Source organism: Nicotiana tabacum, chromosome 1, assembly GCF_000715075.1.
Source record: "Nicotiana tabacum cultivar K326 chromosome 1, ASM71507v2, whole genome shotgun sequence".
NCBI lineage: Eukaryota > Viridiplantae > Streptophyta > Magnoliopsida > Solanales > Solanaceae > Nicotiana > Nicotiana tabacum.
In genome coordinates this window covers 2,740,643-2,755,416 of record NC_134080.1, presented here as the reverse complement: position 1 = coordinate 2,755,416, position 14,774 = coordinate 2,740,643, and the positions used below count along the sequence as shown (strand labels likewise).

General features: G+C 33.3%; 1 protein-coding gene across 1 annotated transcript; it reads right to left on the bottom strand.

The window, feature by feature from the left end:
- Positions 1 to 466: 466 nt before the first annotated feature.
- On the bottom strand, positions 467 to 3,888 carry LOC107794016 (bidirectional sugar transporter SWEET7-like). Its single transcript, XM_016616465.2, has 5 exons — positions 3,691 to 3,888; positions 3,487 to 3,523; positions 2,601 to 2,979; positions 1,867 to 1,986; positions 467 to 729 (listed from the first exon to the last, which is right to left on the bottom strand). Exons 1-5 carry the CDS (start codon positions 3,734 to 3,736, stop codon positions 556 to 558), a joined length of 756 nt encoding a protein of 251 aa, XP_016471951.1. The 5' UTR covers positions 3,737 to 3,888; the 3' UTR covers positions 467 to 555.
- Between the last annotated feature and the right edge of the window lie 10,886 nt (positions 3,889 to 14,774).

Here is a 14,774-nt window from a genome sequence, read left to right as displayed (position 1 = left end):
CTAGATTAATATTTCCCTTTCATTGTAGTCTTAGCTGATGTATGAATGTTTGAATATTTAATCAGTTCTATTTGTGCTTTCTCAAATATGAAGAACGCTCTATAAAGTCGAGCATCGAGCATCATTATAAAGTCGAGCATCGAGCATCATTCGTTGGCGGGGTCACTCTGACGCAGAGGGCCCTGAGAAGCGCAGTACTTCCGTAACTGATCTTTTTATAGTTTCGTTTCTGATATATGTCTTGATGAGTTAGAGAGGTAGCCGAATTAGGATATCACTACGGACAAGGGCTGCGTAGGAAATAACGATATACTAACTGCACTACCATGAATATCCTTCGTCCCTTATCTATTGAGAAATCGTTATCTTCATTGAAGCAAACAAATGTAATGAAAACTGTTGACTTTTCAACTTAATTTCCATGTTATTTGTATTTTTTTAGGGGGGGGGGGGGGGCTACGGAAGCTAATGAAAAACAAAAGGCCCAAAAGAAGTTGGGCTAAATAGACAAATTACTAAAGTGAAGTGGGCTTTAAGAAAACCACAAAATTAAACTTAAACTCTAGAATCATTTCTAGGCTTTTGGGCCACCCCAGCAACAGATTTTTCAGCCATGACCAGTTCACCTTTGGTCTCTCTTTCTGCTATTTGTCTCTTAGTGGACTTGTAATATGTAGCATAAAGTAGCAATTGGGCCAGCCCAAGAACAGTTCCCATTGAATTTGGTGCCTGAAACAAAGTATAGGTATTAAAAGATTTAAAATAAGATTGATAATCAGAGAAATGGACATTGGTTAATTAAAAAGTTCAGATTTAGAATTAATATTAACTACAAAAAGCAGGAACATGACGGACAAATTCTGTCGCTAAACAATAAAAATCCATCTATTATCAAAAAATCACGTTAGCAACAGGCTACTTAGCGACAAATTAGTAGCTAATTCTTATTATATATTATATACATTCAGACCTCTCTATAACAACATCCCATATAACAACAATTCACTATAAAAGTCAAGTTTTTTTGAAACCAATTTTTATGTTATGTTATAATATATGTTCACTATAACAGCACTTCGCTATAGCATCCAAAAATATTCGAAGCAACGATATATATATATATATATATATATATATATATATATATAGAGGTTATTCCATACAAATTTATATGGTTGTTATGAATAACCTTTCATTTTCTCATTGATACTTGGAATAACTTAAAGATCTTTGTAAGGTTAAAAAGATAAATTACAAACCAAGAAAGTTTTGATTTGGTGGTTAAGCTAGAGCTATCATACTAAAATTACTGCTACTGTGACATCACAGAATCAATATAAAAAGTTCCCTTTTTCTTTTTTTAGAATTGTTGTTTATATAAGGAAAGAGTTATAAACATAAAAAAGATTGTCATCTTGCCTATAGAGATGTTAAATGCCACAAATGTAAACCAAAGATAATCCAAATTCACAATTTTAAGTCAATGAGTTTAGAGTAAGCTTTCACAACTACCTTGTGTTGTTTGATGGTAAGCAACCCCCACTTCCAACCGAGAGGTTGTGAGTTCGAGTCTCCCCAAGAGCAAGGTGGGAAGTTCTTGGAGGGAAGGATGCCGGGGGTCTATTTGGAAACAGTCTCTCTACCTTAGGGTAGGGGTAAGGTCTGCGTACACACTACCCTCCCCAGACCCCACTAAGTGGGATTATACTGGGTTGTTGTTGTTGTTGTAGCATGTACTCATATGTATATGTGTGTATCTCCCCACTATTTATGAGCATACAATCCACTTAAAAAAATTTTAAAAAAAAATTAAAAAGAAAAAAAACAAGTAACAAATTAAATTCAGTTTATTTTTGAATTACTTACCAGAATGTAGGCGTCGAAACGGATAAGAGCATAGGCAGTCCAACTAACACCATTGAGAAAAGAGAAAAGTGAAAGGAAGAAAGGCATGTATTCCACACTTTTGGTCTTGATCACCAGTTTCTGCAATAACAACATGTAAAACTTTAGTTTAGAAATGCCATTTACATGATTCTCTTTTTCTCTTCTTTTTTCCTTTCTTTCTTAAACCAAACAACCAAAAGAAAATATTGTATAATAGTATAATTTTTCAGCGAAGAATGTTCAAGTGCCCATCCTTTACTGGTCGCAGCCAGGGGCAGAAGAGTGTTCGCCAAAACCCCTTCGTGGAAAAATAAAATTGAATATATAAGACAAAATTCAGTTTGTACCTCAATGTATTATAGTTTGAATCGCCTTAACAAATCCAAAAATCATAGCTTAGTGGTCAAGGGATTCAAAATCTTTATTATATCACTAGCTACATTTTCTTTCAATTTTTTAACTTTTTTCTTTGTTAAACTCCTTAGTGAAAATTCTGCCTCCGCCACTGACTGTAGCTCCACCATAGTGACAAGTTTTTGTAACATGCAAGAATAAAGTTATACGTTGCTCGGACTCTTCAAAATTATATTGCACCCTTGTAGGATTCTCCAAAAAGTTACTTTTGGAGGATCTGACATGCACGCACCCGACAATATTTTTAAAGAATCCGAACAATATATGATAAAAGAACAAAAAGGAAAGATAGTATTTACCATGACAGCCAAAGGGGAAGCATACATCAAAATGTTGCCAACCATGCAAATGCTACCAACAATAGCAGCTCTTTTCTTGTTTCCATGGACAAAACTTAGAACACAAATTGCAAGTGTAGCAACAAAGATAATTTCACCAAGGATGACAAGAAAAACTTTTGTCCTTAACTTACGATCAGAGTACAAGAAAAACAGCGTTAAGTACACGATCTCAATGCCAAGTCCAGTGCCATTAATTGTCACAACTAAGATGCTGTTTGGTTGTACCCAAGGGACACCGTACAACACCCAAAGCCCACAGTTGACAAATGTGGCAAGGTACGGTATAGGAGAAAATTGCTCCACTGACTTGTTTTTCCATATACGTATGAAAGTTGGCCTGTAATTAATCAAATTAAAACAAAAATTTATGAACAAATTAGTAATCTTCAAAATTTTCTCTCATGATAATCAGATAATTAAGCTACATATATAAGACCTATCTATGAGTTTATAATCATGAGTTTCAAGTCCTTCCTTTTTTATTTTTTTAAATTCTATGCTGAGTCAAATACCTTCATGTAAGGTAAAAGGAAGGAACTTATATAAATGTGTATTAAGCTCCCGCTATATGCAGGGTCGGGAAGAGCCGGACCACAAGGGTCTACTGTATGCAGCCTTACCTGCATTTCTGCAAGAGGCTTTTTTCACGGCTTGAACTTGTAACCTCCTGGTCACATTGCAGCAACTTTACCAATTACGTCAAGGTTCCTTCAACTTATATAAATGTTTTATATAAGTATATAAATGTTATATTACTTATTATAAATGTTATATATATAAAAACTTATTTACTAAACTAATTTACTGAAAGCTAACGAAAAAAAACGTGGAAATTGAAACTTACAAGGGTGACAAGAACAAGATGAGTGCAATGACATTCCCTGAAAATAAAAATAGAAAGAAAAAAAAAGAAAAATCCCATCAGCTTTTCCCTTAAAAATATTAACTAAAAATTCTTCAACTCTAATTCTATGTTTGTGTTTTGTTGTGTGTGTGTGTGTGTGTTTTTTTTGTTTTGTTGTGGTGACTCAAAATTTGAAGAACTAACCAATAACACCAACAGAAAAGCGAGCAATATCTCTATTGAAAACCATAGCTAAGAAGCAAATTATGAGAAAGAAAAGAAAAATGAAAGAAAATAAGAGATTTTGAGGAGTGATGGTGTGAAGTGAAGATGGTGAAAAAAGTGAAGATGGATTAACCTTATAAAGAGTGAAGAAAAGAGGTTGAGTTTGGCTTTGTCCAAAAAAATGAAAAACTCAACCATGCAAAGTCTCTGTCTTTGTATGACATGTATTGCTATATGATTGGTGAAAACTAAAAATAAATTAAAAAGTAAAAAATAAATAAAAAGAAAAAAAATAGGTTAAATGAAGAAAGAGAGAAAGAGAGAAAGAGATAGAGAAGAAGTCTCTAGGCACTCCATTCAAGAATATTATTGTCAAAACATGAGTACTAGTAGTAGGAGCAAATAAATAAATTTTTGAAATAGAGAGAATTAATTACTTTTGCATGGATTTTACTTTTAGCTTACACTGAATTCAAAGCTAAAAACTTATCCATTTATCCTTATCCATTTCAAGCTGGTAGAAGTTGCATTAGGAGTAATTGTTTCTCTGTTCCCTTCTTGGGTAGAGTTTTTCCTTTTCTCTTTTGCTACTTTTATCTTCTTTTTCTTTCCTATGGCTGAAGAGGGGAGGAGGTATTTGGCTAGGGAAATAAAGAACAGTCCGGTACATTAAGTTCCCGTTATGTGAAGGGTTCGGAGAAAGATCAGACTATAAGAATTTATTTTATGCAATCTTATTCTACATTTTTTCAAGAGAATTTTTACGGCTCGAATCCGTAATCTTCTGATCACATAACAGTAACTTTACCAGTTACGCCAAGACTTCCTTTTCAGTTTTCGGCTAAGGAAATCAAGGAAGAAAATTTAGCTTTGTACATTGGTATTTTCTCCGGTCCTCCAATTAGAAAAATTAAGAATAGATTAATTATTATTTTTCAAATTTATTATTGCTTCAATAAATGATCTAAAGAGTTCGAAAAGAGATAAAGGTTGATTTAGTTACTCCCTCTGGTCCATAATAGGTAACTTATTTTATCTTTTTATTTTGGTCCAAAATAAGAGATCTTTTACATAATCAAGAAGGAATTAACTTTATTTTTTCAAAATTTTCTCTTATTTATGTATTCCAATGTGTCAAAGTTTACAATATGCAAATTTTAATTATTGATAATTTAGTCAAAATACTTATTTTTTTTCTAGGAGTTAGTATTTTCTTAAGGGGTGTACCCTTATTATGGACCGAAGGGAGTACTAAATAATTTATAATAAAAGCAGTTAAATACTAATTCTTTAATGCTTGTATCAGAACCTTAACTAAATGATAAATTTAAAAAATGGGCGAAGAAGTGTAAAAAAAAAGTTACACTATTAAGTAATATATTTTATATTACAGAAGGTGATTTGTCTTATTTTTTAGATTAATAATTCCGCCACTTATATAAACAGATATATTGTATTTATTTTTTACCTAATAATTTATTTTTAAAAAGTTACACTGTTAGCCATGGAAGTCAAAATGAGGGGGGTCCATGGAATTTTTTCGGACAGACAACGTTGTAATAGAAATTTCAGAGTTTATGTGTTGTTTGCTTGTCAAGGAAAATTGAGAATCTGAAAATGGTAATGATCGATTGGACGTTTGCCATTGGTAACTGGTCAGTCATGTTAGGAACGTGAAATGCTTGAATTATATGTGAAGTAAAAACATGGAAAACTTGATATATCAAAGTCGTAAATCATGTGTCGTAAATCATTGACATGATGTGTATTTTTTTCTTGTTTTTGCAGTTTGTTTTTCAATTTCCTTTTGCACCTTTATGTCATCGCTTGTGTCACGACCTAAGTTTATGGCACATATTATTTGTTTTGGGGGTTAGGTTGGAAGAATTTATTTTTCGGACTACGTTATATTGAGCTTCAAAAGCACGTATATTATGTAAATTTTTATTGCATTATTTCTTATAAAGCTCTTTAAGTTCTTTTCTTATTCCGACGTGAAATTCGTTTAAGGTGACATGTGCATTCCTGCCCCTCATCGAACTGTCCTCTGTCAAGGGCGTCATTCCGACGTGAGACTCGTCTAAGGCATCCGATATTTTCTGTCGCACACAACCGGTGGACGTTACTCGTACAAAACGTCATCCAATCTTTGACTTGTTTTATATTAGACTTCAAGTTCTTTCACACAATATTATAGTCAAACTTCAAAGACTTCTTTTATTTCTATAAAAGTTGGTTAATTCTCACAATCTTCTCTCTCTCTCTCTATATATATATATATATATATATTTCATGTCAATCTTTGATTTATTAAAGCTACTTCCTTATCTTAGGTAAATCCCACATCAACAAAATACGGAAGAGATGTTAGGTATATAAGTAAACATCCCTTAGACTTTAGTGATGCGTTTTAAATCCGTGATGACCTAGGTCCAAAGCGGACAATATCACTAGTAGACTAGGCTGTTATGTATGGTATTAGAGTCACTCCGCGTGCAACCTTAAACGGCGTAAAGGCAAACCTCAACGAGGACGTTGAGTCCCAAAGGGGGTGTATGTGACACCTTATGCGAATCCTACGTCACTGAGTTCCAAGGGGGTGTAAGTGACACCTTAGTCGAATCTTACATCGACAAAATACTAGCGGACTGGACTATTACAACTTTGAATTCTATCCTCATGTCAAACCATAAATCCTTATAATATCTTTGTTTATTTACCATCAAACAATGGATCGTTTTGTTTTCAGTTTTATTTGGTAACAATGTAACGTTTGCAAGTGTAAATAGTAAACAAAAATAATGACTAGATGTAGTGTAAGCAGAACAGAAGCAGTTAAAGTAGTAGACAATCAGACAAAATAAAGTAATTCAGTAATATCACGACAAAACTTACCGTCCATTAATGTGAGTTGTTAGTTGGTTGAGACATTATAATAACTAAAATACTAATAATTACAAATTCTTGTGTCACAAATGGTGTTAGTGATGTATACTTTGTGTTCAAAATTTAAACTTTGTACGTTTAATTTTGGAATTGTCTTATTTCTCATTTGATTTATTGAGTTTAAAAGTTATTTTTATACTCTTTCCGTTCACTTTTATTTGTCCATTATTGATTTTGCATACCCCCTAAGAAATAATAATTACAGTATATAATTTACCTCATAATGGGTGTTAATTCAAACTTTATGAGTTCGCGTTCAAATTTCTAACAAAATTAATTTGATTTGCTTAATTCAGAATATATTATTTTTTACTTATTTAGTAAACCTTTTAACAAACATATTGTGCTAAAATTATTGTGTTCATATGAACTCATAATTCTAACACTACATCTGCCCCGGGCCCTTTCCATTCGAGAACATTATATTACTTTAATATCGTATTATCAAATGAAATATAAATGTCGGTTTTTATTCACTTCGGTTATCCTTTTTTTATTTGTTTGTTATGGTTTGAGAGTTAAACGTCAATCAGTCGACTGCGATCTTAACTTTTTTGTTATTTATGAGTATGCTTACAAACGCGTTGCATTTTAGTATATATTTTGATTTTTACACTTTCACCATTCAAAAATAAAATTAAAGAATCACGTTGATATATATATTTATTTTTTTCCCTTTTTTGTTTTTACCATAATTTCCTTTGCAATTATAAAAGTTCCTAACTATTTTCATCCGTTATTCAGTTAAAACTGAATTTTATCATTCAGTTTAAAAGCTTAGTTACATATTAACTAGGCTGATGAGTACATTTTTTAACACTATTTTGGGGGTTTGAGTACTCAACTTATTTTCCAAATTTACATTATCTAAATTAGATTGAAATTCAAACCAAATAATATCAGACCTAACTATGTAGCAGATCAATAAACGAGGATCGCAACAAAAAACAAGTTGAAGGAAAAACGACAAATATTTTTCCAGATAGAGAAAGGAAGAAGTTAGGCAACAATTTGATTATAATTAATAAGGCGGAAAGCTCTGAGATGAGTTAAAATTTATTGAAGAACAATATTTGAAAATAGAATGGAGCATTATATTTGTAATTTTATCCTAGCACATCCACGACTAGTATTAAACTTCCATTCTCAACTTCTTCATCCTCAACCATAGGTTTCGAATTCGAATTTTATTCATGACAAAAGCAACTAATTTCCACCAAGAATTTGGCGAAGGTAGGATTGAAACCCCTTCCGCCTACCTAGCTCTGCCTCTGATCTTGTATACGAAGTCGCCTGTGAAGGAATGCTTCACCTCCCAACAAGGGACTCCCAACACGATAAATAATTTAATCGGACCTTACAAATACTGAACACCGGATAAGAAACTAAAAAAAATAACTCCCAATTTCAAGCTCTTCTTCTTATAAACTTTGACTTATCTTAAATGGATAATTACTGAAAAAATTTTCAACAACATTCGCATTGATGAACTTGAAGAAACATTAACTGCTTAGATGAAAAAATCTAAAGGTAATTTATGAGCAAATAATAAATAGGTCAAACTTCAAGAACATCCAAATTCAGTTGGCTGCCATGCAATGCATTAGCGTAACCAGTTTTGATACTAAGAGAGTGACCAAAAAAAAAAAAAAAAAGTATAAGTTTTAAGTACTTTGGTAAAACCCAACTCAACTTTGTCCTTTTGTCTGTCAAAATAAATTCTGATTACTATTTTGTTAGGAAGTTAGTAGCTGATGGAATTCAACACAAAAGTTACAGATCGCCAAGTAATACAGTGATTTAATCCCGCCCTTTAATTTGAGGTCTTAAGTCCGAGCCTTGAAAATAAAAATAAAAAAAAAAATACTTGATAAGAAGCTTGTTTCCTTTTAATGAACTATATATGGCGCAAATCCAAAGTAGTCGAATTAGTTGATAATCGGATACTAAATGAGAAAAAAAGTACAAGAAACTAAAATCAAAAAGAGAATAAGAGCATTATGTCCAACTAATGTGAGCGTTACTCTATAATCATAAAGGTCTTTGGACGTAGAATACCACACCAATATCTCGAAAAAAAAATTCTCTCTACTTCTCTCTAGATCTTAGCTCCCATGGATACAACCATTATTACAACACTAATACCACCGGAACCACCGGACAAAAACAACCATATGGACATAGAAGAAATAACACCACATTCCAACAAGGAAATGCTTCTCGATAAACCGGTAAGCCATCAAAATGACTACTATGAGGAAGATGTCTCCACAATCATCAAAGATCATAAAGGAAAAAACATTGAAGGCTCAACTTGTCACGACCCAATTTAGAATCATAACCGGCACCTAGGAGCAAGTGCCCCCAAGTAAGCCTCATCGGTATTTTACAGAAAATCGGACAGAGTTTTCCCTATTTTTGGACTATCCCAAAAATTTCTCTGTCTCAATCAACAACCAAACATCCTAATATTATACCAAACAATTGAAAACTTATCAATTTACCAAAATAGAAGTCTCCAACATTACTAATCAACTCACTAACAACCAGAAATATTAATTATCTCCAACTTTGATACTAAATAACGATACTCAACATAAGACTAATAGCAAAATAATACTCATGATACTAAAAGAAAGACTATGGAGCGACTCTAAGAATTCAAAGAAAAGACCATAACAATTGATAAAAATCTTCGCCCACGCGAACAAGTGCGAGGCTCACCAAAAATTCTCAACCTGTGCACTCTAATTAATGAAATCCTCGCATACGACAACTGCTGTCTCTGTAAAAAATATTAGCGGGGAATGAGTCGCTAGCTCAGTGAGTAATAATACTTAACCACAACTGTTTTTATTCGGGACAAGTCAGAAAACATGCTAGTACATTAAATAGAAATTATCATAAAAATGCCCCTTTCAGAAACTACAAATAAACAATATTCAGTCATATCATGTTTTTCTTATAGTATAATACGATTGACAATTCCGTAATAAGCTCGGTAATCACTGTATAATATCAATATTCTATTTTGGGATGTTTCAATGAATGTATTATATAATCGGTATGACTGTGGACTTCTTCTCAAGAAGTCAAATATAATGGTAGTCCCTACTCGAAGGAATTCGGTAACGGTATGCTAAAAGTTATACCTTCCCACTAGCGAGAGCTATAATTGTACTCTATAATCGGTAAATTCAAGGTGCACCAGGTCTAACGAACCTGTCGTTAGCTACGGGATTCTTCAAAGTCTACTCCCATTTATACTTGTCTCTGTAATCCGTGTATACTCATAGGAAATATTTTAAAACAATATAGTCATTTCGGTTCTTATCAAATCATGAAATTTCATTCCAATAACAGTAAGTTCAAGTATTGGTAAAACATATCTAGTAACAATAAAAATATTTAGGTTAACCAGTAATCATCTCAAGTAAATTGTCCGGTACTATATCAAGTAAAGGACTTGTCCTACATGCAATTTCAAAGCATCGATAACACATTTATTTTCAAAATCATATATAAACCATGCAGGTTATCAAAACATAAATTGTGGTAAGATTACTACTCACAGTACTCGTGCCGAAATACCAAATGCTTCACCTCGAGAAAATCGTACAACTTCCTCCAATCAATCTATAATTACATAATATCGATCTCATGTTAATTGCCTCATTTAGGCTAAATCCATCACTAATTTAGAATACCCAATCATCGGGGTTCATGTTTGAGTCTTAGTTTGTGGATTTATATTTACCCATGCTATAAGTAATTTAAATTAGTCCAAAAATCTTGAAAATAAAAAGGTATTTACATTTAATCATAGAACTAGTCCATAATTCTATCAATTTCAAACTATTTAGTATACTTTATTTCTCAAAGATTAGACATATCAGTACCTAAACCAAACCTTTATAGCCTTACTGTCCATAGTAATTATTTATTTATTTTAAAAAAAACTGATATGGAAATTCTTTTGTACTACATGAAATTGCATAGATGCAGTGAAATAATTCAAAAGATGAGAAGAAGAAGGTTAACCTCTTGAGTCGAAGGAGAGCTTTAATACTTCCTGTCACACCTCCTTTTTACTACCCCCTACGAGAGTATAAGGTAAGACAATCAAAACGGGATTATTTATTAGATTCAGAGTCTCCACTTGAGATAGTTTATGGTGTCCCAAGTCACCGGTTTAAAATCCCAAATCGAGGAAATTGACTCTTTTATGGTCTCCGAACACAGAAATCCAGGTAAGTAATTTTGTTAACCCGGGAGAAGGTGTTAGGCATTCCCGAGTTCCGTGGTTCTAGCGTGATCGCTTTGATCACACTTGGTTTATTAAAATTATCTAATTACTCATTTTTAGAACCTATGTGCATTTGCCTCTTGTAATTAGGAAATTATCTTAAAACGGGTCACGCGTACATGTACCCGTTTATTCTGCGCGTCAAAAATCATGTCACGCGAATTTGGCCAAAGTTGCGCGAACGCATACTCCGGTTTTATTTTTAGAAATCGTAATCATGTCATGCGAACGTGCCCACAATCACAATGATATATTAAACGGGCCTAAAGCAACTACAAGCATTTGTCATTTTTATATCTTAGTTAATACGAGGGCCATGACGATTTAAATATGGATGGCACACGTTGGTCTATTTTTAAATAACTATATTTAATTAAAGAGGACTATAACAAATTTAATATTGTTGCGAAAGTTTGGTAGAAGTTGCGCGAACGCATACTCCAAATTGGTTTTTAGAATCGTAATCATGTCACGCGAACGTGTACACAATCACAATTGTATTATAAACGTGCCTGAAGACATTTCTACGGATATTTATTCTAATATCTAATCATAGTATTTATGAGGGCCATAGATGTTTTAATTAAATGGCAAACCTCAATCTATTTGTGAAGGACAATACTTAATTAAAAAGGCCCAAGACATTAAACTTACTCTAAATTAAGATTTAAATTATCCTTACTAGTTATAAGCCCATGTTTGATAATACCAGGTACTTTAATCACTGAAAAGGGTTTGGGCCAGCGATGAGCCCAATCATTTCGACGCCTGGCTTCCTGATAAGCCCAATATATTTGCTCGCCAGGGGGCCAACTTGAAGTTGCATGATTTACTTGACTCGAGTTTCTGGGCTCAAAGCGTAAGCGTTCAAGCTCATACTCATGGTCATATTTGGGCCACCCACGAATCTGGCCCAATTCACTTTATATGCACACATCAACATTAACTACAAGAATTGGCATTTGGGCACAAGATCAACTTAACAATTATATCACATGGCAATCTAAGGAAACATTAAGACCCAAATCATACTGAACTATTGTTAAATCAACAAACGAAGAACTTGATCGAATATCCTATACTAGTTGACCACAACATGATTTTCAAAGAAAAACTAAAATTCAATTGATTTAAGAAGCTCATGACTTTATATGTTAAACAAGGACAGATTTTCCAGGCAAGTTAAACTCATCTAATGTGATTCGAACCTATAATAAAACTTCCACAAGTTCGACAAGACTAAAAATAAACTCAAAGAAATGATGTAAGTGCATAATCAATAATCCCATCCATATGGTAACTCAACAGTAAAATGGAGGTCCATGCCTCAACCATTAAACACAATCACAGAAGAGATGAAGATGAAGAGATGGGCCTTAATTACATGAATCATATACAAGTCTCTATCTATTAGGAACCAAACACCATCTGAATCAAATCCCACATAATACTAGCTAGACAAAGAAAGAGATACATGAATTAACTAAAAATATGAGAGCTACTTTATTGAAATAACACAGCTATATCAACCCAAATCGTTCACATCTTCAACATTCAAACTTGCTGCTCAAAGTTTCAGAGTAGTACCTGAATACAACAATCAACAACAAAAGAAAATGTGTTTAGGAATCAACAAAAGTGAGAGATTCAGAAGCAGCAGTAGGTCAGCACTTCAACACATCAATTTCAACTTCCTTAGACCATTTTTGGACCCAAATGAACCGGAAATCTTTCGAAATTTTTGAGTTATTACTAACAATGAAATCAAAGAACAATTTCCAACAATTTTAAAGCAAAACAATGCAGAAATTTTTTGTGTATTTTCAGAGAATGAATGACCGCTCAAAATGAAGGGAAAGAGGTCTTTTTATAGGCATGCCTAAGGCAGTCCTAGCCTAGTTAACGATTTCCTTTTTTACCCCTTGAATTCTTGGTTGTTTTACCTCTTTTAACCCTTCAAAATATCTGAAACCCCCTTCTTTTAACAAACCAGCTCTAAACTTATCCTCTAGAAGCTTTCTCCCAACAGAAAATGGTTCCCTACCCTCAAATACCTAAAACACCCTTGACACCCTTGCAATTTACATTCAGAAAATCAACAAGGGCCAAATTTGACCCAAGACCCCAAACCAAAAACCTGGGCTAGTCTGGCCCAACGGGACTGAACCAATCAACACAAAAGAAAACTTAGGCATCAGACTCTGAGTGGTAACCTTAAGACTTATTGATTTCAATTAACAAACGATATAAAATTAATTAAAGCAAATTGTGACTGACCTTGAACTAAGACATGCTAAAAATGTGTCAATGTTTAACTAATTCGAACAAACTAGATAACAACAACTAATCAGGGCAAATAAAAAACACAAACAAATTGAGATGAACAGATTTAAAATTGAAAGAAAAAACCAGAAAACAAACATAATAAAAGCAGACCACAGAAAACCAAAGAGAATGAATAACGCATTGGCTAAGTCCAAAGATTATTCCTTCATCACTTTTTTCGGTCAGAAGAAGAGGAACATGAAGAAACTAATTAAATAAAGGTGGAAGAAAAAGAAAGAAAATAGAAGGAGAATCACAGAAATGAGTAGAGGAAAAAACGAGAGAAAATACCTAGTGATTAACTTGAAGAAACTCCGGTTGCTTCGATTCAAATCCAAACCTAATGTTAGTCGCATGTTATTTGTCAAGAACAAACGACCAACATTAATTTCATGTTAAATCAGCCCTGGGACTTGAAGGCTTGACTCTTAACTTTGCACGCCACAGATCCGAAGTCAGGGTAAATTTGGGGTTTTAGGGTTTCGGGGTGTTGATTTTAGATCTAAAATTCGAGAAGATTGAGAGGGATTCGAGGGACATGATTTGGGTATTGTGAGAGAGGAGGTTACAGGGATTCTAGGGTGTAATTTTGGGGAGGATTGGGGCTACGCCGCAGGCGGAGATGGTGGGTAACTTTAGTGTAGCGCTAGGGTTTTTAGTCTCTGAGCATAGAGACGAGGAATGAAGGGGAGTGTAATGTGGGGGGCTTTGGTTCCGACACTTAAATACCGAAGGGAGCCTTAGTTCCCAACTGTTTGATCAATGGAGATCAACGGTTGGGATTCTAAAGGGGAAAACAATGTCGTTCTATCAACGGGGGAAACCGGACCGGGTTGGGGCAGGGGATTTGGACGGGTTAGCGAAAATTGGGACAGGGATTGTTTGGGTCAAAGGAATTGGGCCTCAATTAAACAGCGCTCTTTTCTTTAATTCTCTTTTCTTTCCACTTCTTTTTTTTTGTTCAATTTTCTCTTTTCCTATTTTAATTAATTAAAATTTAAATCAAAACTCCTAAAAATAATTAATCTGAAAAATGGCTAAGCTGACCAACTATTAAAATATTTATAAAAATTAATTACTCCTAAATTAAAAAGAAAATTACAAATTTAAAATTAAAAGGCTAAAAATGCAAAGGTAAACCAGTTTTTTTTATTTTCACTTTTTAACTAAAGCAACTAATTTACTAATTAACCTAAAAATGTAAAAACTAAATCCTAAATGCAATGCAGGGTATTTTTTTGGTATTTTTCACGATTTAAATAAAACTTAAACATGCACAGAAATGCAAACAATTATCACCAATTTCTACAAAATCCTATAAAATTGCAAAAAATGGAAAAAAATGGTTTTCTTATATTTTCTGGGAGTAATTCCTATAGGGAAAAAATCACGTGCTCACAGCTGCCCCTCTTTGTTTGAAAACACGAAGAGTTTTCGTGCAAAGGTAAAGTGAGCGGATACGAGCGATTTTTGCCCGTTTGAATAC

Bases quoted from the DNA above. Each gene is read 5' to 3' on its own strand.
- LOC107794016 (XM_016616465.2), bottom strand. From the start codon at position 3,736: ATGGTTTTCAATAGAGATATTGCTCGCTTTTCTGTTGGTGTTATTG. The intron at 2,980-3,486 runs GTAAGTTTCAAT...GATTAATTACAG, and splicing joins ATCTTGTTCTTGTCACCCTT to GCCAACTTTCATACGTATAT. The intron at 1,987-2,600 runs GTAAATACTATC...TTGTTATTGCAG, and splicing joins CTTCCCCTTTGGCTGTCATG to AAACTGGTGATCAAGACCAA.